Source organism: Martes martes (genome assembly GCF_963455335.1).
Source record: "Martes martes genome assembly, chromosome: 9".
NCBI lineage: Eukaryota > Metazoa > Chordata > Mammalia > Carnivora > Mustelidae > Martes > Martes martes.
In genome coordinates this window covers 11,030,886-11,056,752 of record NC_137896.1, presented here as the reverse complement: position 1 = coordinate 11,056,752, position 25,867 = coordinate 11,030,886, and the positions used below count along the sequence as shown (strand labels likewise).

Here is a 25,867-nt window from a genome sequence, read left to right as displayed (position 1 = left end):
TATTATGAAAAATTGCAAACATACAGCAAAGTTGGAAGAATTCTGCAGTGAAGGGGCGCCTGAGTGGCTTGGTGGGTTGAGCCTCTGCCTTCGACTCAGGCCATGATCTCGGGGTCCTGGGATCATCGAGTCCCCCCATTGGGCTCTCTGCTCAGCAGGGAGCCTGCCTCTTCCCCCATCTCCCCTCCCCCGCCCCCGGCCTACCTCTCTCTGCCTACTTGTGATCTCTGTCAAATAAATAAAATCTTAAAAAAAAAAAAAAGGAAATTTGCAGTGAAAACCCATATACTCACAATCTTTATTCTTAACTTTCTTATCACAAATAATCTCTCTAGCCATCCACCCATTCATCTCATTTTTTTCATTCATTTCCAAGTATATTGTAGAGATCAGTAAACTGCTCTCTAAATACTCTGGCGTATCATTAGTAAGAGTTCAATATTTGCATAATTTTCCCCCTTCGGATATAAAGTTTCATAAAATGAAAGTGTGCACTTGCTGAGTTTTGATAATTGCACACCCGCATAACCCAAATCCCTATCAAGACATGGAACATTACCATATTAGTGTTTCCTCAGCCTCTTTCTGGTCAATCCCAACACTCATTTCTCCCTCCCAGAACAATTGTCATTTCCAAACCACTCTTTTTCAGAAACGCATTTTGAACAATATTCAACTCTATGGTGTGAGGAATCAATCTTAGAAAAGCAATGTTTAAAGAGATCATTTTAATTATAATATATCAAATGAAAGCACATTCCTAAAGTTAAATTTATATACTTATATATGTGAAGATGGGAAAAAGTGACACCTTTAAATTCCTACAATTCCTTGAAATTCCTACAATTCCTTGAAATTCCCCTTTAAGCGATATTAATCTAACAGTTAATTTGCTGCCAGTACCTTTCAATGTAATAATATTCAGCCCCACAGAAGGCCCACTGATTGGTATGCCCAACATATGAATCCTTTATTTAACAACTATTCTTGTTTGCTGAAATTCTATTTTTATTAATTCATGGAAGCATAAAATACTCTAGGGAAGGACGAATCCTCAGCCACGGATTTCCATTTTATCCATAATTTAAATTCCTTGAATACTTGCATTTCCTTTCTGTGTATGACCAAACCGACTCTTTCTTGGCAAGAATGGATTGTTCTGTCTGCTGTGAACTATAGTTACCTCACTTTATCAGGCTACTGGTTAATTTAACGTTATATTAGCAGACTGCCTGAGCTCTGCTCCTAGAATATTATTTAACAACAGATAAGAGCTGTAAGTGATCAAAACAGCACTTGTTGAGTCAGGCAAAACTTCCTTGAGGATTAATTTATTATTTTAATTTCTGAGATGGCCTACAGATGGGGAATATGAGTCATCCTGATAAAAACAAAGGGGCAGCACTATCAGCCTGACTTAGACATTAGTACTATATCAAACACATTCCAAAGAATGTGCTTCTATGGCCTATGATAAAGTCCACACTTTCACAGAGGACTGAAAACCTGACACTGGCTCTACACTGTACTTTAACATTTTAAGTTAATATATAAAACCACACATACAATATGGGCTCAATTCTGTTTTTGAAAAATTACACACATACTAAAATACAAACAAACAAACCAAAATGTTAACAGTAAATTATCTTTGGATTATGAGATTATATGCTGCCTTTATTTTCTTTATGCTTGGCTAATTGGTTATTATTGGTTATTTTCCAAATTTTATACTTTCAATGATTACTTTTATAATCCAAAATAAATATTAACTACTGGAGGGAAAAACTAAAACCCCAGCAGTGACTGACTTGTAATGATCCTCATCCCACTATGATTATGGAGCTGTAATGCCCTTTGTACCTGTTTTATCCTTACTGCTCACCCCAAAGATGCATATAACCTGGTTTTCCCACTTAGCCCATGTCTATAAGGACAGCAGATGGTACTTGAACTGTTTTAAACCTATGCCCCCACAATCATGCTTTCTCACTACCTTCAGTATATTCCCATCTGCCAAGTTTTTTTTTTTAACTTATTCACTGTAGTCTGCATTATAAAAACAATAGGTATGTTGAGTGTGCTTTTTCTATTTATACACAAGCCTCTCTCTGCCTCACCACCACCCACAAAAAATCCTGGTATCATCATATCACCATCATCATCCAAAGGTAAGTTTATGAAAACCCTTGGTTTAACAACCAGACTGAGCGTAAGCTCTGGTCTTGGCACTACCCCGAGGACTGAGTAAATGCTTCACCACCTCTAAAATTCCATTCCCCCACCTGTAAAATACAGAGGTTGTTCCAGTACTCTTGAATATCCTCTCCCACTCTTTTACGCTGTAATTCTTCGAGCCTGTTCTATTCTGTATATGTAACCAGGTCCTGAAAACACATCCAAGATTATAATCTCCCAGAGGGCAGAGTATCAGTCATAGGGGCAGCTAGCATTCACTGAGCATGCTTACCGTTGCCAGGAGGCTCGCTAAGCACTTCACTAGGAAGTAGGAACTTTTATCACCCCATGAGAAAGCTGAAGCAGGACCGGAATGGTTCAGTAATTTGCCCCGAGTCACAAAACCAGCAAATTGGAGAGCTGGGACAGGAGCTCAGAAGGTGCAGCCTCACAGCCCAATGCGGTATTTTCCCTCCTATGGGCAGGCACACTTCCTCTGTCCTGAACAAAAAAGCAAACATGGTACATGGATAACTTGGGTGTTTCTAAAGGTCCGTAAGGCAGATGAGTGACAGACTGGAAGAGCGGAGAGAGAGAGAAAGCAAGCTAGCTAGCTTGCCACACCTCTGTTTCGAGGAGTCTAGGGCCTGAGTACAAATATCCTTACTATTCTCACGGTTATACATCATTAAGAAACAAGCTTACTTTCCTCAGCCACTTTGCAAAAGCCTGGCTGACGGTACGTTTCTTCTCAGATATGATTAGCTCAGCTCCATGGTCAGAGAGCCGCGCAAATGAGGTCACGGTGCCAGTTCCACTCCAGGGCAGGCCTGCAGCTCTGCATAAAGATGCTCTTGGCATCAGGAGTCGCCCTCGGGAAGCTCCCTAGTGCCCCTCCGCCCCCTCACAGAAGCCGAACACTAGTCACGAGGGAGAGCTGTCGTGAAGGGGGGCAGAGGGACAAAAGAATTCATCTCTGTACCTCGAAAATAACTCAAAACCACATGACAGGTACCCACTTTCAACACAGCAATTAGCCACATCATTCCATTCTAAGAAGTAACAAGACTGAGATGGGCTGATAAACTGAGTCAACTCCAAACTGCTCTTCCTTGCGGAACATCAAACAGCTTAAATGTAGTTCACGGAAGACCTCCGGATTCACATTAGCTTCCAAGCAGAAGTTTTGATCCTTGTACTTCAAAGTGCCCCTTCTGTATGAAGAGTGGAATTGTGCTCAGATCACTGGAGAAACTGGCTTATTCAGCCTCTCCACCGACCACTCCTGTGGGCCCATTCCAGGAATGCCTAAGTGGCCCTGTTTCCAGATGGCTAATAGCATCTATTCTCCCAACGCTAGAGCTTATGTTTCCTTTTCCTAAATCAAAAGGAAACAAAAACTGTAACTAAAAAACTCAGTATCATCAAATTTATCCTAATCATACAGAGGCAGAACAGACGTAGTCAAGAGCACAGGTTCTCAGAAAAAAAAAAAGTAGGCCTGGATTCAAATTACATCTCTGAACCTCTTACAAGTTATATGACCTTGAACAAATTATTTAACCCCTCCCAGCCTTGGTTTCCTCATCCGTAAAACACCAACATCTCACAGAGGTAGGGTGTTTTAATAGGATAATACATGCAAAACACCTACAGAAAAGGCTCAGCTAATGGAAACAGCGCCCGCTGCCACTGTCACGCTGGGTCACAGGAAGATGGCACCCAGCTAGAAGGGGAGAGACAGAAATGCCATCTACTGACCACGACAGTCACTTCTGGGAAGGAGGCTTTCTCAGACATTACAGCCCCTACCTATGCCACAGGAAAGATCGAAGAAGGGGGAAAAAGACTCATAAGGATTATGTGGGTTAAATGTTTCACTTTGTCACCCCCTCTGGTTAGCTAAAAATGTGCAGCCTTACAGGAAGTAATCAAGAATATCCTGTGTACTGAGAGACACAGAAAATAACCTAAAAAGAATTTCAGAAAGGTATGTTGACTATATTTTCAGAATTCAAAACTAGGTGACGTGGCCCAGGCAATTCTTCCCCCCAGAATGTGAATTTACTTATCAAAAAGTTTTCTATGGGCTCTTTCCCCTTTTCTAAAACAAATCAGTCCTAAAGCCATTAGGTGGGGCCGCGCCTAGGGAGGTGTCTGTGCTGAGGGGTCCAGAGAAGACACAAAGGGCCACAAAGGGAGGCCTGAGCACGGCAGGAGCGGGCTGCCCTCCCTGCAGTGTCAGAGCCTGGAAGGGTGAGGAGGGCACCCGCCAGGGAAGAGAGGGATGCCAGGGTGGGGTGCCACAGGCCAAGCAGGAGTGAGAGGAGCGTCTACCGCGAGAGATGGGGCAGCCTAGTCCAGGGTGTCAGAGCCCAAGTGGGGTGCAGAGGACACGCATGCTGGCAGATGGGCTGGTGCAAGGTACGGGAGCTTAAGGGCTAGGGGCGGGGGGGGGGGGGGGGTGAGGAGGGAGGAAAGCCCAGGAAAGGGAACTGAACTGTTCCAGGTGAAAAGGATATATAAACAGGGAATGGGGATGAAGCAGCGTGGTATATACAAAGGATTGATCAACTAAGTAAATATATTAAGGAAAACGGGAGCTAGGATTCCACCGTCAGAGAATGGAGTTACAAATACGGAAAGGGAGAAAACTAGCATGAACCCTGAAGCACTGCATTTAAATTGCAGCTACTAATGTGAACTCCGCAATTTTCTGTTCATACGCATGTAGAAATACAGATGTCAATGTGCGTATGTATGTACACACATATATATCCCATAGCTTTATACATAGAGGCAAGAAGCCTTAACACTCCAATAGCAATGAGTGCCCCCAACACCTGGATCTTGGCTTCTCAATATCCATTCTCCATTAGAAAGACTCAAGAGGTCTTGGGAGAAATAACTGATTCCAGGTTTGGGATAAGGAAGACACGAAGTGCCTAGAACACGTTGTTATGGCAGAAAGTAAAACAGTGATGCTGACCTGAATTATTTTTGATATAGAAGACATTACTGGGGCAACTGGCAGCACTCTGATGGGGGCTGAAAGATTAGACGACCGTAACGTATCAATGTCAATTTCTTAACTTCAATGGTTGGATGGTCCTTTGCTAGAATATCCTTGTTTGTTGAAAAAAAAAAAAAAAAAAACAGTCTAGTATTTGGGGGTGATAGGAAATCACGTCACCAAATGGTTCAAGAAAAAGCTGATGTACTGTAATTGCACCTTTTCTGTTCAGTTTATGATTTCAAACTTTTTTTTTTAAGATTTTATTTATTTGACAGAGAGAGACAGAGGGAGAGAGGGAACACAGCAGGGGGAGTGGGAGAGGGAGAAGCAGGCTCCCTGCAGAGTAGGGAGCCCGATGCTGGGCTTAATCCCAGGACCCTTGGATCCATGAGCTGAGCCAAAGGCAGATGCTTAACAACTGAGCCACCCAGGAATCTTGATTTCAAACTTTTTAAAAAAATCATTTTTAGGGGAGCCTCGGTGGCTCAGTAGGTTAAGCTTCTGCCTTCGGCTCAGGTCATGATCTCAGGGTCTTGGGATTGAGCACGGCATCTGGTGCTCTCCTTCCCCCCCCACCCCCCCACCCCCCCACCTCCCCACCTCCCCACCTGCCTCTCTCTCTGCCTACTTGTGATAAAAATAAAATCTTTTTTAAAAAATCATTTTTAAATAGTCTCACACATTTATCCAAATTACATCACATTTTGTCTTATAGACAGTTCCCCTATGATGCTTATTTTGAGAGTGCACATTTGTTCCAAGGTAACTGATATATTTGACAACAATAAGCAAAACTAAAAACTTCACATTTGCTTATACATAATTTCACCCAAAAGGAACACCCAGATAACCATCCCCAGCTGAACAGACATACACACACGCACATACCCCAAATATCTACCAGCTACCTGACTTCACCAAGCGGGTGTCCTATACACATCCGACGTGACATTTGGTTCTGTATCAGATAATCCTTCCACCACCAGGTAATAACTCACGGATTAGCTGGCCTGATGCCCATATCCGTGAGCAAACTTCTGGTCTTTTCAAAGTCAGGTGTTCTATTTTATGGTATTTCTCAACCATTTAATAGGTGTAAACCTGTGCTCTGTTTTAATTAGTTTCCTTTTTCATTAGGTCTCTTTTAAAAAAATGAGTCACTAATAAAGTTCTTAAGTGTCATGTACCTAAACTCATTTTTCCCATAAACTCTATGGCTTTTATTCAACAATTGTGTGGAGCATGCTGATTTTTAGGAATGCTCAAACCATGTCATAGCAGAACTAACTGTATTTAGTATAACCACCTTTACAAAGAATAACCTGCATGCTATCAATGATGTCCCTATTCTGTACGTATTAGCTATAGAAAAGAGGTGGAAAAAGAAAACATGACATTTAGTTGCAACCTAAATTTCCAGCAACTCAGAAGCAAAGGAATATCCTGAATTTTCATTCTGTCTCATAGTTCCAGATGGGATCTTCCAAAGGTCTAGAAAAGCCCAGAAAGCCTAGAGCAGGCCACACAAATTAACTATGTATTTAATTCCTTTAATTACAGATTTAGAAGGAACACTGTGTCACACAGCTACATTTGAAAACACCAGGGAAATAACAACAGCAGTGGCCAGAGAAGCCCAACTGACCCTCTTTGTTTTATCTGCTCTGACTTACCTGTGAGAAACTTCTCTGTCAAAGTTTAGTTACTTCGACAAACTAGAGAAAAAATACCAGACTGGAGAAAAATAATCACGAAGTACAACAAGATTTCTGAGAAAGTGTTTATTTCTACTTTGCTGAATCGAATCAAAGGAGGAACTAGATCAAATATTATACTTTTGCATTAAATTAGTCACACTGGTATACGATTTCATGAGATTTTAAATTCTTCCACTTAATTTTACTAATAATCTTTAGAAATGAGATTAAACCAACTTGACACCAAAGGGACTACAATTTCCTATCAGGTTTTTTGCTATCAGTAAACAGAACAAGTACGTTTTCTTTATAGCTTTCAAGAATTCCCTTGCCAGAAATAATCTTCTAGCAAGACATTATGGTTAGTTATAGTAAGGGAAACACAGAACCAACCAGGAAAAGATGTTACAGCAAACTGCGAAAGGTTATTCCAGCACAAAACTTGCTACCACTCTTCCAAAATCAACTCTCTCAGACTAACAATTCCTAAGGTGCAAAATTTTCAAGTATCTGAGTGTGTATAAAGATCAGAAGGAAACCAAGAAATGAAAGCACTTGTGAGGAAAACATGATTATGAATAAATTATTGTAATTTTATCATTGTTGAAGCTGATTTAATAGTTTAACAATATTGTTCAACAGAACAAGGGTGGTAACATTTGTGAGATTATAATTAAACATGATTCATTCCGGAATGTTTCCGGTGACACCAACTTACATAAATAATCTACTGGTAAGTTTGTTCGGATAGCACAATGAAGAGAGTCAATTTTTCACACATACAATACAATTTAAAACTATAGCCTCAATCTATGCTGACTGTTTAACTATTTTAATTTTAGAACTCTTAAATTAACCAAATAATACTAAAATCAAATCAGTGGTGGTAATGTTTAATTTGTGGATCTCGGGGGATGTTACTAAACACACACCACAAAATCTATGCCAAAATGAGTCCTAAAAGGTGTTTTTTCCACTTTCCTTTGCAAACTTTGTACTTGGCTTTGGTCAAAGCTGACATAAATAGCTACAGAAATTAGCAATACAGTCTCAGAAAAAAAGGTCATGGAAACCAAAAGAACACAGGTTACCACCTGCGTAGACACACTAGCAGTAATGGTCTGCTCCCAAGGGCCCCCGAGGCTTCAGCATCCTTAGCCCCAGCACCTGCTCCTCAAGCTCAGCAGAACCTTCCAGGTAACACCACAGCATGGAAAGACTTATCCTTTGCAAACACGCTGACCTTTGTTCTTCTTGCATTGAATTCTGAGGTTTCAAATGAAGAACAGGGTAACAGAAAAATTTAAATCCTCCAGAAACTTCGCTGTAGTCAACTGCTTCAGCTCTCGTCTACTATGCACCCGTTCAGGGGAGCTGGTAATCCCAGCAGGCAATTTCCCGCTTTCTCTTCCCGTCCCTCCTCCAACTGAGCACCGTGATCGAGGAGCTGGGGAAGGGAGAGGGGACCGGGAGTGGTGAATACCTAACTAGCATCAAGACATGCAAACATGTGATGATTTCTCTCCTTTATGGTTGCAATAATCTTGCATTTATATACTGCTCATTTTCTGAACAAAAATGAAATCAAATTATCAAATTACCTAAAAACTTTAAAAATCCAGTTACAAATTAGTGTAAGCCTATCCTTTTGTTTTTGTTTTGTTTTGTTCTGTTTGTTTTCTTTTCTTTTAGGAGGGGGAATCTTTGGGCCCTTTTACCTTTATATCTTTCATAAATACAAAGGCCACATCAAAAAATTACCTTTGTTCGTGGGGATCCACTATACTATTCACTCTGCTTTTGCATCGGTTTGAAATTTTCTGTAGTAAAATGAAATAATTAAGGAAAAAAGTTATCTCAAACATAAAGCCAACCAAAAAAGTAGCTCTCTTACCTAAGGTTAATTCCCAATAGAGTTCAAATAAATCCAAATTTTCTAACTCACACAAATCTTAGGATTTCTCAATACTTAAAACCAGAATGAAAAAGCCAGACAAACCAAGTCAATGATGAAATAGGCAATTAAGCCAAAAGCAAAACATTTCACTTCCCCTCTCATATACATTGGCTTTCTTTCTCTCTCTCTCTCTCTCACACACACACACAGAGCACAACGGAGGTTCTAGGTGTGCCTTCCAGACAGAGAAACTGATGGGTGTTGGCCTAGCACTAATCAGCTCAAGCTTTTATTGAAAATATAATCTTAGTGACAGAGGCAAGGTCATTTCCATCTTCCATCCAGTAGCATGAAGCACAAGAGACTACTTATGAACAACAGTCTTACTTTCCAAGCCATCCACATGGACTTCTAATTTCAGAAAAGTGTTTTATCTTCATCTCTCCCTGGATGAAGTAAAATATAAAACAATTTCTCATGTCCTAGGCAAAAACTACCTCTCAAATTAAAGACTAGCAAGCATATTCACAGCATAAAGGTATAACTTTTATAAATTTGAAAATACCAAAGCCATTAACCTAAATATCTTTCTCATTAAAAATTAGAAACAACGTCCCCAGCAACATAAGAGAATTACTTTAGCTGCCCCATCCTAAATTTGGACTGATTGTTTTCCTAGGTTTATTCTTTTTATCATCTAAATGTCAAGTTTAGGGACAAGATAAACCATTGATAAATTTATCTGTGACTTCCAATTGCAAAGCATCATCATACACACAGTATGTAGGACACAGAGCACTTGCAAGGGTTCAAATCCTTGCTGAATACAAAACCGGCAAAACTTGAAACTTCTACTTGTCATCTGCCCACAAACCAGGCCTCCACATCACCAAACATGTGACTGCACTGGGGCATAATTAATCTAAAAGTATGCTATGAATCACATTTTCAATTATAATGAACATATCTACAAATCATTGTGTTTTTATTTGATACTTTTAGTTCCTCACCCTGAAATCTCAGCGGTTAGCACAGCCCTGGTTAACATACCCAAACAATCAGAGAACTGGCTAAACTGTACTTTTCAGCACCTCAGATCTGTCCACCTCTACTTCACTTCCCTGACTTAACAAATAAACATTGATTAAACACCTACTGTGTGCCAAAATGGTGTTCTAGACAGGAATACAACAATGATCGAGAAAGGTAAGTTCCACTCATTGAACACTGACTTAGAGGTCTGAGGATGCAGTACAGGAGTTGGCCACTGAAAAGATAAAGGAAAGAGCTACCTCGTCTGTGCTGGAGGGATAGGAGAGGAGTGGCATAAATGAAGCTGGAGAGGTAGGCTGAAGCTAGATCATGAAAGGCCTTAGAAGTTACAACAAGGAGTCTGAACTCTATCCCAAGAGTAATGAAAGTCACTGAAGGGTAGGAGACAAATTCATCATGTCTGACAAATCCCTCCTGAGCACCTACTCAGTGCCAGACTTGTATTCTAAAACCGACACTCTTCAAGGTAGAAGGGAAGAGGCCTTGGCATGTAAATTCATGCACCCTCCACTGGTCCAGAGTGCACTGGTGTTATAAAGAAACTTCAGGTCACTGCTTATCATCATCACCATGACATCACTCAGGAGATAAACAGCAGACACATTCCTTGTAAATACGACCACCACCAAAAACTGGCACAACCAATGAGTTAATGGGGTAGGAAATTAAATGTGTTTTCAAGAATTTCTTAGAAGTGGGGTGCCTGGGTGGCTCAGTGGGTTAAAGCCTCTGCCTTCGGCTCAGGTCAAGATCCCAGGGTCCTGGGATCAAGCCCTGCCATCAGGCTCTCTGCTCAGTGGGGAGCCTGATTCTCCTGCTCTCTCTGCCTGCCTCTGCCTACTTGTGATCTCTGTCAAATAAGTAAATAAATAAAACCTTAAAAAAAAAGAATTTCTTAAAAGCTTTGTTGCTGTCTTAAATACCTATAGTTAAATCATACTGACTAGTATGTCTAGCAATTAAGGAATGTTAACACCAACTGAACAGTAGTCAAACTGGACTGAACCAACCTTCAATTAAACCACTCAAAACTGAATTATTTCTTACTATGGGGAAGCTGTACTCCCTAGCTGAATACTTAAAATATAACACAGCTATGGTGTCTGCTTCATTCCTCACTGAACCCCCAACCCCAGCACACTGTAGCGATGTAGTACATCATAAAGATTAAGCTAATGAAGTTAGTTCTAATAGCCAAATCAGGCAAATGAAAAGCCAAGTTTATATATTTTTTCTTTCATCACAGGCCTCACAACATAAACCTTTCTGAGTACCCACCTGTCTTTAATCGCTACCATTATCATTCACATTTAGGTAAATACATTTGCAATTCAGCTGGTACCCAGGACAAAAAAATAAAATTGCTGTATTTTACCTTGAGTTACAGGAGTTCAGCTACAAATTAGATTCTTCCATACTCCTCATTCTTTAGCACTCTGTTCATTTTCTGATAATGTTGTTTATGAAGGAAACAGGGTTGTTGGGGGCGGGGGGGGGAATCCTGTGGTTTGCATCACACACCTCCCAGTCATGCAGGGCCTGTCCCGGCAGCCTGTTCCTCACCTCCACCTGCCACCCTGTACCTGTGCGGATGACTGGGAGGCATGGGGAAACAGAATGCCCATCCATATTCTGGTGAATAAGGAATTACCGATTTTCACCAAGTCAGAAGACAGAAAACAAACAAACAAAACCCCATGCTTGATACCAAATAGAAAGTCATACCTCCATGTCATCATTCCTAAATAACAAAATACAAAGGTGCTGGTTAATGGAGATTTGGGTTTAAAAAAAAGCCAAGAAAAACTTACCTTTTCCTATCTTAAAAGTCAGTAGCCCCTTTCATTTCTGTATGGAAAATAATGAGTCCAGTGTTTCACTAACTATGTTCACCAATCTATAGTATTTTCCAAATTTCTCTTCTAAAGGGTATGTTTATTTTTTTATTTTTTTTTAAGATGTTATTTATTTACTTGACAGGCAGAGATCACAAGTAGGCAGAGGCAGGCAGAGAGGAGGAAGCAGGCTCTCTGCTGAGCAGAGAGCCTGATGCAGGGCTCAATCCCAGGACCCTGGTATCATGACCTGAGCCGAAGGCAGAGGCTTTAACCCACTGAGCCACCCAGGCACCCCTCTAGAGGGTATGTTTATCAGTAAACTGTACTGTCCCCAACACCAAAAATCTGGTGGCTCAACATCTGGCCTTGCCTTAAATGGGCTTTCAGAGAACTAGAAGCAGAAATGTATGTTTCAGTCCTATTAAACAAAATAATTAACAAAAAACATCAAATAATATATGGACAGCCCCCCTTCTATCAGAAAAAGTCCTAGGATCCTTCTAAGACTTGAAATAGTTAACACAACCCACAGACCATGTCAAGTGTGACAAAGAGCAACCATTTTCAAGATTTTATTTATTTTCGAGAGAGACAGACCAAGCAGAGGGAGGAGCAGAGGGTGAGTCTCTCCGGCAGACTCCATGCAGAGCCCAATTCAAGGCTCGATTTCACAGCCCTGAGATCATGACCCGGGCTGAAACCCAACTTAACTGACTGAGCCACCCCAGGCGCCCCGAAGAGTGACCATTTTAAAGACAAAGAGAAATCAAGCAACCAGCATCAAACTTAAAGAGTTTAAGAGCAAGATAAACCCAAAACCCTTGACTCCTGCTTCCTCAATAATCAGATCAGTAGTAGCTTGTGCAGGAAATGCCTTTTGGTAACTTAAAGCATTTAGAAGTGCCTGTAAGACCTTCACAGGCAAAAGAAGTAACAGGCAGGCTGTAGGGAGCAAAAGTTAAGTGATACTTAGAGACTAGTACATTTTTAAAAGTACAAACAAAAGAAAAAAAGAGAGACAAACTGAACCTCATTAAAATTAAAAATTTTTGCACATCAAAGGACACTGTCAAGAGACTGAAAAGACAACCCACAGAATGGGAGAAGGTATCTGCAAACCATACATGTGGTAACGGTTTAATATTCAGAAAATATAGAGAGCTTCTCACAATTCAACAACAGACAATCCAATTTAAAAAATGGGCAAAGGACCAGAATAGACATTTCTCCAATAAGATACACAAATGGCCAATAAACACATGAAAAGATGCTGATCATTCCTCATTAAGAAAATGCAAAGCAAAACCACAATGAGTTATCACTTTCACACCTACTAAGATGCCTATGCTTTGAAAACAAAAACAAAACAAAGACTCAAAACAAAACAAAAAATGGAAAATAACCAGTGTGCCCAGGATGTGGGAAACTGGAACCCTCATCCTCTGCTGATGGGAATGTAAAATGGTGTGCAGTCCCTGTAGAAAAGTCGGGCAGTTCCTCAAAAAATGAACTACGATTACGTTACTTAGCAATTGCAATCCTAAATATATACCCCCAAAAATTAAAAACAGGGACTCAAATAGACATTTGAACACCAAAGTTCAGAGCAGAACTTACTCACATACCCAAAAGGTGGAAATCATTCACGTGCTCATCAACAGATAATAAACAGAGTGTGGTGGCAGACACATACAAGGGAGTATTACACAGCCATAAAAAGAACAAAGTTCTGATACATGCTTTCACATGGATGAGACTTGAAAACATGATGCAAAGTGAAATAAGCTAGATACGAAAGGACTGTATGATGATTCCACTTATGTGAAGCACCTAGAAAAAGGCAAGTTCATATTGACAGGAATTAGATCAGATGGTAACAGGAGCTGAGGAAAGGGGAATGAGGCATTACTGCTTAGTGGGAACAGAGTTTCTGCTTGGGGTGATGAAATTTTTGGGAACATCAGCGATGGTTGCATAACACTGCGAATATAATTAAAGCCACAGAATTACACATTTAAATGACCAAAATACATAGCAAACATCATATTATATGTATTTACCCCAAAGAAACAGCAAGCAAAACAAGTCCAAAGTAGCATGGGGCAAAACGAATTCAAAGTCACTTCAAAACTGGGATTAACAGAAGAAGCGATCCTTGCCCCAGAGTAAATATAATCCCAACAATGAAGAGGCTGGCTGACCCAGACAACAGTTATCCTCATTCATTTCATTAAATATTTTAAGTGCGTACAATGTGCTAGGCACACTATCCTGGCACAAGAAAATCACAACCACAACCCAGAACACTTTCCTATCACTACTCTCTCTATAGGTTATGAGGATACGGATAAAGTGAGTTTTTCTTAAGTTAAAAGATTAAATGCTTTTATTTAAAGTACACAGTTTCACAACAAGTACAGGAAAAATCCTAACGCCAGTCTACTACCATCTTTGGTCCACATGGTTTAACTTCCTTAAGTTGCCAATTTGTCATTTTCTAAACTGGAATAAAGGATTTTTTTTTTTTTTAAAATACACAAACGTGACCGCATCACAGCAATTAGGAAAACACTATTTTCTGGCTTCAGAGGACAATGGTCTACCAATCAGAAAACACAGTGGTGCCTGGGAGGCTCAGCTGGTTGGGCATCCGACTTTTGGTTTACGCTCAGGTCATGATCTCGGGGTGGTGGGATCAAGCCCCTGCATAAGGTCTGATGCTCTGCGGGGACTCAGCTTCGGATTCCCGCTCTCCCTCCCCTTCTGCCCTTCCTCCCGAGCACGCTTTCACTCTCAGATAAATACACAAAATATTAAAAAGAGAGAAAAGAAAATATAAACAACACAAGCCTGAGTACAATTTAGACACGGTGCCTAGAAGGAGAACTCCTCAAAATGGGATAATGAGCAGTCTTACAAGGAAAAATAAATTCCTATTTTCCCATCTTTCCAAGCGCACGGTTGTTCAACAATGAGAACTGAGCTAAAGGTTTAAATGTCTATTAATCATACTTTTAGGACCATCTGGAGGGTGAAGAAAATAGTTACCTCTTTATATCTATGTGTTTACAGCTCTTTAATAAAAATAATAAACAGTCGTGCTCACTAGCACAGCCTAGATTAATTTAAGTTTTAAAACACAACACTGAGCTTCCCTACAATCCACGCCTGCCTGCACCTGACACCCCACAGCATTTTCATCACCATAATTAGGCCAGGAATCGCCTCCGAGAACTGTTCATAATTGATGACAGTAACTAAGGCAACTCAGAAACAATGACCAGCTTCCCTTCTAGTCGCTGTAGAGTACCTGGTGTCTGTAACCTGGGAAGGAGGAGGAACAACACCTGAGTCTAATAACTGCTTACTCAAACTAACGAAAGGAGGGGGGAACAGGACTCTAAATGATTCGGTGGGACTCCTGTGCCTGGGAAAACACTGCATTCAGGGGGTCAGCGGGAGGCATGAGTGTTCTTTGGATGAAGCCACAATATAAAAAAGAATTTACTGGGTCAAAATGTAATATTCATTTTCACTTAACATCAATTATACCTAGGAGAGAGAGGATGGGCCAGGAGCTAATGAGTCCAGGGCCCGCTCTCACGCTTAAAAGCAAAAGTGTGAAATTAGGGAAAGGACGGATTGAGCAGATTAAAACTTAAAAGCCCCAAGGACAAAAAAAAAAAAAAAAAAGGAAAGAAAAGAGAAGAAAAAAGGGGGGAAAATGGTCTTAACATCCTGAAGATATTGCCATAAAATTCTTTTAATTTAATTTAAATTAATTTTAGTTTAATTCTTTTAATTCTTGACCAAGACAACACAAATTTTTGTCATAGTGATTTCAAACATATAGACTTAAGTGCAAAAATTCTTTTTAGGACAAGTGTCCGAAAACAAGAGATTGCAGGGTGTAAACTTTTTCATCACCCTAAAGGGTGAAACCGGGCCATGTGCAGACTCACGCAAACACCTCATTACTCCAGCAGTGTCACAGAAGCCACGGCTCAGCACTTCACCGAAGATGGGAAACCAAGTGAAGGGGAACCTGCATTTTTAAAAATGGGGTACTTTAACTTGACCTAAGCTGTCACACCTTCTTCTACTTCAAGGTTCAACCCACACTTGCTTAGACTCATGTAACCTCAGATCTGAAAGGGACCCTAGAATCTGTACTGTCACCCATGTCCTCCGTTTACAGGGAGAAAAAACTGAGGTAACACTTCCCATCTAGTTATTGGTAAAGCCGGACTGGAGCCCGGGTCCTCCCAGCTCTGTGTCACACTAGCATGAGGCCAGAGAGGACTTCTCCCATTTATAATCACTGTAACGTGGGGCTTCAAGCTCTGCGTAAACCCCTTTACATGTATACTCTACTCGATTCTCGAAACAGTCCGTGTGGAAGATAGTATCTTCTACCGGGGAGGTAAGCAAACTGAAAATAATTTGCCTGAGGGACCTGGCGGTAGGCAGTAGAACAGGTGATTCTTAATCTCAGCGTGGTGAGTTCTAGCCCCACTCTGGGTGTAGAGCCTATTTAAAAATAAGTAAAATATTTTTTTAAAAATCTGCCCATCCAGTGGGTTGACTTAAACCTAGGTGTGGCTGATTCCAAAGCTAATGTGCACCCCTCTCCTACAAGTCCTTCCCATGGCTCCAGGGTCCTACATGACCTGAGCCCTCCCACCTTTCCAAATTCATCTCTTACCACTCTTCCCATCATTGAAAAAATCCAGTCAACCTTCACTCAAACTCATCCTTGCCTCTGGTCTTTTACATGTGCTGGGTACCCCCCCATCCCTACCTTGTCCACCACCCCAAGACGTGTTAGCAACAGTCAAGGCAAGTATCACCTCTTCGACAAGGCTTGCCCTAACCACTCAATCTAAAACACACTCAGTCACTCCTACCACTATCCGAAAATGTCCTCTGCACTGGCTGTGCCTCCCATTAGAATAAAAGCACTGTAAGGGCAAAACCCTCTCGCTGATGTAAAAGCCACCATGACTGCAGAAACATTCTGCTTTATTCATTTCTAGACTGCTCCATACTCAAAAGAGTATCAGACAAGAGGAGACACTCAGAAGAACTACGGGTTGAATAAAGGAATGAATGCCTGCCTGAACTCCCATCTCATTAAGAACCAGTGTCATATAATTTAGCAACTAACTACAAACTATCTCCTGTTTCCCCCTAGCTGTTTCTTGTGATTAATCTTGTCTTTTCAACCATATTTTTTTGTATGCCTCAGGGACATCTTATCATTCTCAACTTTGGGTGAGTTAATGACTCCACGTGGGCTTATGTGATCATCTATAAAACAAAAGAAGCAGTCAGAAGTCTAGAATTCATGCATTTCCCTCCCGTAGCTGGTAACATAATAGGCAGACATTCGAATACTAATTATTGACCCATAGATCTCAAATTCATTTTCTCACAACTTTCTACAAAAATACACCTACTGGGCAAAGGCAGGCACACACTTACTTAGCTAGTGTTATTAGAAACCTAAAGAATAAGGGCCTTATGCTAGTCGTATGCTGGCCTGCCTCTACTCTCGAAACCTCTCCATTAACCTCTTCCAAGCCACACCCAATCTGTTTGCTTCTGATTATCCTTTATCTTGGCCAGTGTTAACCCCCAGTTTTCTCTATTTCTTTGACAGGTCTCAGCAGCATCACATTCCTTATTTCTTGCTTCTGCAAGTTCTGTTTGCTTTACGTGGTTTTAGATGCGTCCGACAGATCTTCCATGATCAAAAAAGCTGCAAAACTGGGGAAGTCAAGAGCATTTTGGCTTCTACAGCTTTGGAATTTCTACTCTCCTGAAGGGTTCTAAAGAATCATAGCAACACAGAGACCCTTCTTCCTGGTAATTTAATATATGCTGCTCCCACTGGCCTGTCAAGCTGTTGGGGGCGGGGAGAAATGTCAGAATTAGAGCAGAATCATCTACTGGCTACACCACTGCCGGTCTGGAACTGTAACTGATACTGCTTCTAAAGATTGTCCAAGATTAGCATACTTTCACTGTTAAAAGAAATTTCGACTCCAAACCCATTGTTTCACTGTTAAAAGAAATTTCGACTCCAAACCCATTGTTTCCAATGTAGCAAAATTCTGCAAGGAAGCCGTAAAACATCACCAAAGTCCTGGTCAAAAGTGTGCTGTTAGGTTTTAAAACTTCAACCTGTTCCCTAAATATGGTTTCCTTCTAGAATGACACAACTCAGAAAATATTTGAGTGAGTGAGTGCCCATGGGCATGTGGGAGGTGGGGTTCTTTAACAGGACGATAAAGTTTACAATAAAATAACACACATTACACCGCATGTATATCCTTCCACAAAAGCTCAAGAACTATGTTTTAGAGGGCATTTTCATGTGAAAAGAAAAAAGAAAAAAGGTCGTTCTCATACTAAACTGTGGGGAATCTGAAATTTTCCTGTGGTTATTAGAGAAAGTTGCATTCGAGGGCACCTAGGTAGCTCAGCTGATTCCTTCAACCAGGGTCATGGTCCTGGGGTCATGGTCCCAGGGTTCTGGGATTGAGCCCTGCATGGGGCTCCCTGCTCAGTGGGGAGCCTGCTTCTCCCTCTCCTCCCCGCTTTCTAGCGGTCTCTGTCTTTCTCAAGTAAACAAATAAAATCTTAAAAAAAAAGAAAAGGTTGCATTTGATTACATAAAACGTATCTTTTTTTTTTAAAGATTTTATTTATTTGACAGAGATCACAAGTAGGCAGGGGGGGGGGAAGCAGGCTCCCCACTGAGCAGAGAGCCCAATGTGGGGGCTCAATCCCAGGACCCTGAGATCATGACTTAAGCCCAACGCAGTGGCTTAAAGCACTGAGCCACCCAGGCGCCGCATAAAACGTGTATCTTATCTAAAATCTTAGGTCTAATATTTATACAGAGTGTGAATGAATTATCAACTTTCTGTATATAAAAACATCTCATTAAAAGTTTGGTTAAGGGGCGCCTAGGTGGCTCAGTCAGTTAAGCATCTGCTCTGGGACCAAGCCCCATGTCAGGCTCCCTGGCTCAGCAGAGTGCCAGCTTCTCCCTCTGCCTCCGCCCCCTACCCCTAATCTTGTGCACTCACATGCTCTCTCCCTCTCTCTCCCGCCATCTCAAGTAAGTCTTTAAAAAAAAGTTTGGTTAAGATGCACTTCTAGTTTTTCAAACAGCTTTGGGCTTTTCCCAAGATCAGAGAATCAAGTGACCTGCTCAAGGTCATTTGGCCAAATCAGGTAGAATTAGAATTACTGGTTCCTGCCCTACAAAAGCCAGCCATAAATCAAACTTTTCTTGGAACTAAGCAGACCAAAAGGGAAAAATCATTCCCTATTTCCTTTCCTCAATAATCAAAGGGCAAAGGAAAATCAGTTTAAGTAGCAGAACTTCAATTAATGAAATATCATCAATAGACTAGTACCTCTAACCAGGAATAGGCACCTCTCCCAAAACTGGTTAACTGTTTTACCAACTCGTGAAGGTCAATAACCTCTCTACAGCCTTCCCATCTGAGGGCACCATAAACTTATTAAGATGATTTCCAATCAGCACTTCATATGTATATCTATAAAGAGTTCACTTATCTTCTAAAAGACCTGGTCAGATGGGAATATGGATATACCCTGAGCTGATCTCTTTCTCTCTCTCTTTTTTTTTTTTTAAGTTAAAGCATCATATAAGTAAGTTCAAAGTTTTCTTCAGAACTCTGAAATACATAGGGATATTTCACCAGGACAGGTGAAACAGTGACTCAGTAAATGAGAATCAGGCTGTGGCCGGGAAAGAGCAAGAGAGGCGGCGTGAATGCATCTTCAGCACCACCTCGGCTTCCTCTTCCATTTCAAATCCACCATCTCCATCTCTCTTTCTTTCCTTCTTTTTCTTTTTCTTCTTTAAAGTGGGCATGGAGCCCAATCCGGGGCTTGCACTCACCACCCTGAGATCAAGCCCTGAACTGAGATCGAGAGTCGAGAGTCGGATGCTTAACTGACAGAGCCACCCCCACACCACATTTCTGCCCCCCCCTTTTCATTCCTACTTTCAAACTACTGATGTAAGACACTACTTCTGAATTCATAACAAAAATGTAATGTCCAGTGAAGCCGTACTTTGAAATCCCTAACTGGATTTGGATAGGGATATTAAAGTTAATTGAGAGCACTCTGTTTGTTACAAACACACTACAGTCGTATTTAGTTAACACTCCTTACATCCAATTTCTAAGTCAAATGGCACCATTAGCCCCATTTCAGATGACCCTCAAATCCAGGAAAATTTCCCTTTGATCTCAGACTATAGGTCACCAATATTAAAAGCTGGCATTAGATCTGAAAAATACTAAGTTAATGGGTAGGCTGACACTGGGGCTGGATTGTATCATATATGAACAACTTTAAAACATTTGTAACTGACATGATTTTTCTCTTATCTCAAATTCAATTCAAGTCTACCTATTTCTGAATACAACTGTAATACACTCTTTGGACTATTTCTCTTTAGACCCTTGAGCAAAAAACACGGTCAGAAGGTATACAAAGTAAATCAGAAGCAGGACTGGAAAAAATTAAACCCAGAAGGAAATGTAAGTCTAACACTTTCCATTATGCCAGAAGTCAGAACTGTCATTCTCTGGAAATGAATTAGGTTGAACTACTATCCCACTGCCACTATACAAACCATTTTTGACCTGCAAAAACGGAAATTTCATATGGTTCAACCTAATATTATTTTCTAAGCTTATTTTAATAATTGTCTCAAATTAAGGTCTTCACAACCCAAGGCACATAAAACCTTGTATTTCTCTAGATTGCCTTAACCTTTGGAAAGATTTGCCACCCCACTGTCCAAAGCTGGTCATTTGAAAAATTAAGTCTATTAGCAAGAAAGCCATGATTTAAAAAAAAAAAAAACAAAAAACCACCAAACCACTGAATGTAACTGTGCTTGCAGGAACCCTAAAGCCATTCCACATCTTTTTTATGGCTCGCCTTTCCCACTAACAAAATTTGAATCTTAAGTAGATCTGCCCTTTGAAAGACTTCCATTTAAGTAGAAACTAGTAAAAATTTAAGTACTTTGCAACTTTTTCACTTATCAGTGATACAAGAATCTAAGCACGGTAGGTGCCCATCACTTTACACTGGGGTTCCACTGACCTAAAAATCTATCCTTGAGGAATTTTAAGTAAGTTGGTAAGTTCCACCTCTGCTGGAGAACCTGGCTTCTAACCTCTCTACTCTAAAGGGTGACCACCATCCCAGTGGGATTATTCTGCATGTAGATATGGCTGATTTATGTACAAACAACAGAAATAATCCCCATCACTGGAAGTGGTTATGGCTCCAAGACTGACTGCATCGAGGTCCAAATCTATCATTTCATACCCATTGTTATTGAGTCTGAGATCCAATATGTTAATGACCTCTTTTCTCAATTAGTTCCACTAATTATGCACCTGTTCTTGTTCTGCCAAAATTCCTATCTCCTCATCTGATCCGTCAGACCACACACTGTACTCTCCCGGAGGGATGCTTTTTCCTTAGATACTTCATGAACTGTTAGGACAATCTGATGTTGCCTTTTCTACCTTCCCTGATCTAGTTTACAGTACAGATCATCAATATTCACCATTACATGAAATATGCTCTAAAAAAAAAAATCAGGGGACGCCTGGGTGGCTCAGTTGGTTAAGCGGCTGCCTTCGGCTCAGGTCATGATCCCAGCGTCCTGGGATCGAGTCCCACATCGGGCTCCTTGCTCGGCAGGGAGCCTGCTTCTCCCTCTGCCTCTGCCTACCACTCTGTCTGCCTGTGCTCTCTCTCTCTCTCTCTCTAACAAATAAATAAATTTAAAAAAAAAAAAAATCAGGAGAGAATCTCCTGCTCTATCTGGAAATTTCTCTATTCAGCTAGTTCAGTGTTGACAGGTCAACAGAGAATGGCACTAGGCACTACTACAATCCTAAAGGGCATTCCCCTATAGTTAAACCATCAACCCTTTCCTAACATCCAAACGACCCAGACCTTTTAGAGCAGAATTCACTCTCCTTGCCCCAGCTCTAACAGCATCTTCTGGTCATTCCTCACACCCTGAACTGAAGTTTCCTCTAGAGCCTGTGGTGACACCATGTCAGACAAATACCTTCTTTAAACCTTCCATCTACTCCCGTCTTTCTGAAAAGTTACATATAACTGCTTTAAAACACAAACACACACACACACACACACACAACACTCCCTATGCACTGTAAGTACTTTAAAAGGGAATTTATTTACTTCCTTAAAACCCCATGAGGTTAAGATTAATACTCCCATTTTACAGAGGAGAAAAGCTGAGGCCTGTTAACTTGCCCAAGGTCATAAAGGACAGGGATTTGAATGCAAGTCTGACCTCAGTGTCCTCTGACCTTAACCCTCATGCTGTATTTCCTTCCAATCTCTTTCTTCATGTCCTAAATGTCCACTTGGTGGTCTTACAAAATCTGTGGGCAGTGTTCAGTTTCCCCAGAGACTGCCTTGCCTTTAAAGGACATGCCTTTGAGAAGAATGAGTTCCCATTCCATTTTTTCTCCATGCTCCTCCCTCCCACCTGGCACCATTTCCCCAAGGCTCTTATCACAAATTCTCCTCTAGGGCCAATTTACATGTCCTCTCGGTCCCTGAGCAGGAGCCTTAGGGTACTAAAGGGCCACCTTCTACCTTGAGACTAGGGGAGGGCAGCAGTGAAAGCGTGGAAACATCCAGACAAACCTTTCCCCAAGTCTTCGTTCAAGGAGGAAACTGTGGCCGAGGACCGGAGCGGGGGTGGGGGGTGGGGGCGCAGAAAATTTGGGGAAGGAAAAGAGGTACTACAGGGGCGGAGGTAACAACAAGGGTGTGCCCTTGGGGAGGGGGGAGGAGACAGAGCTGGGGAGACGGCGTGGGTCGCTCAAGGGTTAGACTGAATGGGGGTGGACCTCCATAAGGTGGGGGGGGTGTCACCGGTGAGGAAAGGGGCCCGCCAAGAAGAGGGGAATGTGTATGCTGGGGAGGAGGACCTGGAGGTGGATGTAACAGGAAAGTGGAGGGAAGAAAGGATAGGGAGGGGGAGCAGGAAACGGTGAACTCAACCGGGAGGAGAGAGGGGAAGGATGGATTGGAACCGGGGAGGTGGGGCACCTCGAGACCCGAGCCCCTGGGCTCGGCGAGGATTAGCAGGCGGGCCGAGGGGGCTCAGGGGTCCGCGGAATGCCGGGAACCGGGGCGTCGGGAGACCCCGGGGGAGGAGGAACGGGAGTTCTCGAGCCCAGCAGCGGGAAGGGGGGCTCGAGCGAGGCAAGGGCGGGAAAGGGGGCGTCCCGGCCCGGGGGGCGGGGGTGTAGGTACCGTCGGGTTCGCCAGGGGATGGGGTTAGGAGGACCGGGGGGTGCGTGGGAGGCTAGTGGGGGGGGCGGGTGTGGGTTCCCGGGCCGGTCGGGGTGCAGAGAGCGGGAATGTCCCGGCGTCCCCCGAGGGTCGGGTGTGGGGTCTCCCGAGGGCCGGGCCGGGGTCCCCGCAGTATTCTGAGGGCCAGGCTCGGGCCGGGATCCTCTGAGGGCCGGAGTTCCGTCAGGGTGGGGCGGGGGGGTTCCCGGGATCCCCCCCGAGGCCGGAGTGGCAGCCCCCGCCCAGGACTCCAGGCCCCCTCCCTACCTATGCCGGGCGCCACATAGACGAAGTAGAGCAGCGAGGACGAGAGCGAGAAGAAGAAGAGCGCGGCGAGCAGCGAGCGGCGCGGCAGCCGCAGCAGCCCCCGGCGGACGCGCATGCTGCAGCCGGGCGGCCGCTGGCGAGCCGGGCCGGGCCTGCTCCCGCCGCTCCCCGTCCGCCGCCTCCTGGGCCGCCGCCGCTGCCTGGGCCTCGGCCACCACCTCCCGGGCCTCTCCGGCCGCCGCTCCCAGCCGCCGCCTCACCGCTCCCTGCCGCCGGCCGCCGCGGGCCGGGCCACATGAAGCGGGCGGGGGGCCTGAGCGGCCCGGAGCGAGCGCAGCGGCAGAGACGGGGCGGGGCGGCAGCGCGGGAGGCGGGGCGGGGGCGGGACTAGCGCCGCCGGGCACCGTCGCAAAAGACCGGCGCGCGCGCGCTGCCGGCCCGACCCCCCGGTCCGGCTCCCGCGGCGGAGCGGCGGCCCTCAGGGAACGTCGCTAAATGGCGACAGCCCCTCTTCTGGCGCAGCCACCGCCCAGGCTTTCGGGGAGCGTCGCTTAAGTGCCGGTCGGCTCCGCTCGTGGGCGCCCCCAGCCCCAGAGCCAAGGGGCCGTCTGCAATGTCGGACGCGGCTGGTCGCCCGCTGCGACAGTGGAGCGGAGATTGTAGGCATAGGGGCTCGGCATACACCTTCACTCATTCATTCATTCATTCATTCATTCATTTCACCATTTATTGAAGGCCAGACATAGACCAGACACTGTTCTTGGTGCTGGGGATGCTACAAAGAACAAAACAGACAAAATCTGTCCTCGTGAACTTACACTCAAATGGGAGGAGAAAAGGAGACAAATCAATTCATAGTATCGGGAACTGATAAATGATATGAACACAATAAAACAGGAGAATGTCTTGGAGGCAGGCTAGCGTGGTCAAGGAAGGCCTCGTTGAGCAGGTGACCTGAGATGAGACCTAAGAGGGCGAAAGGCGGGCATAAAGGCCCTGAGGTTAAAGAGCTTCCTCTGTCCCCAGCTTATCCAAGGCCAGCACAGATAAAATCTAGTGAGGCAAGCAAAGCGGCGGGAATGAGATTAGATCTCTAGGCAAGGCAAGGTCCACATCCCGCAGAACCATAAGGAGTGTAATGATAAGTTATCAACTTGAAGGCTTGGGTTGAAAGACGCGGGTCTTCACTTATCTCATTAAACGGCCCCAGCAGCCCTAAAATGTGTGCTCTTCTTATTCCTGTTCTAGACGGAGAAGCAGTAAGGGCTCACATCCAAACTGAGCTGTCTCCCAAGGCCGGAGGTCCTACGACCACTAGGTGGTAACTTAGTTCAGCATTCCCTGGGGCTCCTAATTCTCATCCTGCAGGTAAATTGGCATCCTACTCCATAGAATAGTGTGCGAGCACAACCAAAACAATGCTTTAAGACCAGCCCCAGGCCAGAAGACCTCCAGAGACAGTGGGCAGTCAGTACAGACTCACAGTGAGGGCCAGAAAAACTAGCCCCAGCTTCAGGAAGCTCCCAGCTGAACTGGGGAAGAAAGTATTCCCTGCGTAGGCACATCTCAAACCTGGAGAGGCTGTCTTGGAATGGCAGAAGCTGTCAGGAGGAGAGAGGACTTTGCAGGATTCTTTGAGAACCAACAATAATCTTGCTTTCTATTCCTAAAGTGATTTCTACTTTTTACGGTGTTTGACCCTTCAAGCAAGGGCTCTAGAACCAAGCTGTCTAGGTATCCCGACTCCTAGCTCTTCCATTCTTAGCTGAGTGACTTTAGGCAAGTTACTTAACCTCTCTGTGCCTCTCAGTAAGGTGGGGGTTATTATTAGTAATAACTGCATGGGGTTGTGAGGATTTGCGTAATACACACAGAGTCAAGCACATGGTAAATGCACGTGGCTCTCACCTGACCAACACCCTTAAGAAGTGGGATGGGCCAGAAGAAGCATAAACAAATAAAATAAAAATTAAAAAATAAAAAATAAAAAAATAAAATAAAATAAAAAATAAATAAATAAAATAAATAAATAAATAAATAAAAATAATAAATAAATAAATAAATAAATAAATAAATAAATAAAATAAAAATAAAATAAAATAAAAGCAGAGAATTTTGACTCAAATTGGGTTTCAAATCTTGGCTTGGTCTCAGCTGGTTGTGTGATCTTAGGCTAAGTCACTTACCCCTCAGATTCTGTTCATTGTTTGCAAAATGGACCCAGTGCTGCCCACAGCCGCAGGCATGTGATTTGGAGTAAGTGAGATAGCTGAGCTGAGGCCCTCACCAGAAGTGTCGAAGTAGCGGGAATAATCTGACCAGCAACTACTTCTCATTGGACCCACACCATGGCGCCCCGAACCCCCGGCCTGCCATGTCTGTAGTAATCATTTTCAAACATACAGAAAAGTTGAAAGAACAGTACAAGGAGCACCTGTACACTCTCCACCCGGATTCAACAACTGTCATCATTTTTCCAGATTTATCTCTCTATATTCATAAGTCCAGA

At 43.1% G+C, this 25,867-nt stretch overlaps 1 protein-coding gene across 1 annotated transcript in view; it reads right to left on the bottom strand.

Moving 5' to 3' along the window:
• Positions 1-23,618, bottom strand: part of B4GALT5 (beta-1,4-galactosyltransferase 5) — a 75,330-nt gene extending 51,712 nt beyond the window's left edge. Inside the window, exon 1 of the mRNA XM_080813424.1 lies at positions 23,359-23,618. Coding sequence (XP_080669550.1) covers positions 23,359-23,473 — 115 coding nt within the window. The 5' untranslated portion in view covers positions 23,474-23,618. The remainder of the gene's footprint in view (positions 1-23,358) is intronic.
• Positions 23,619-25,867: the final 2,249 nt, after the last annotated feature.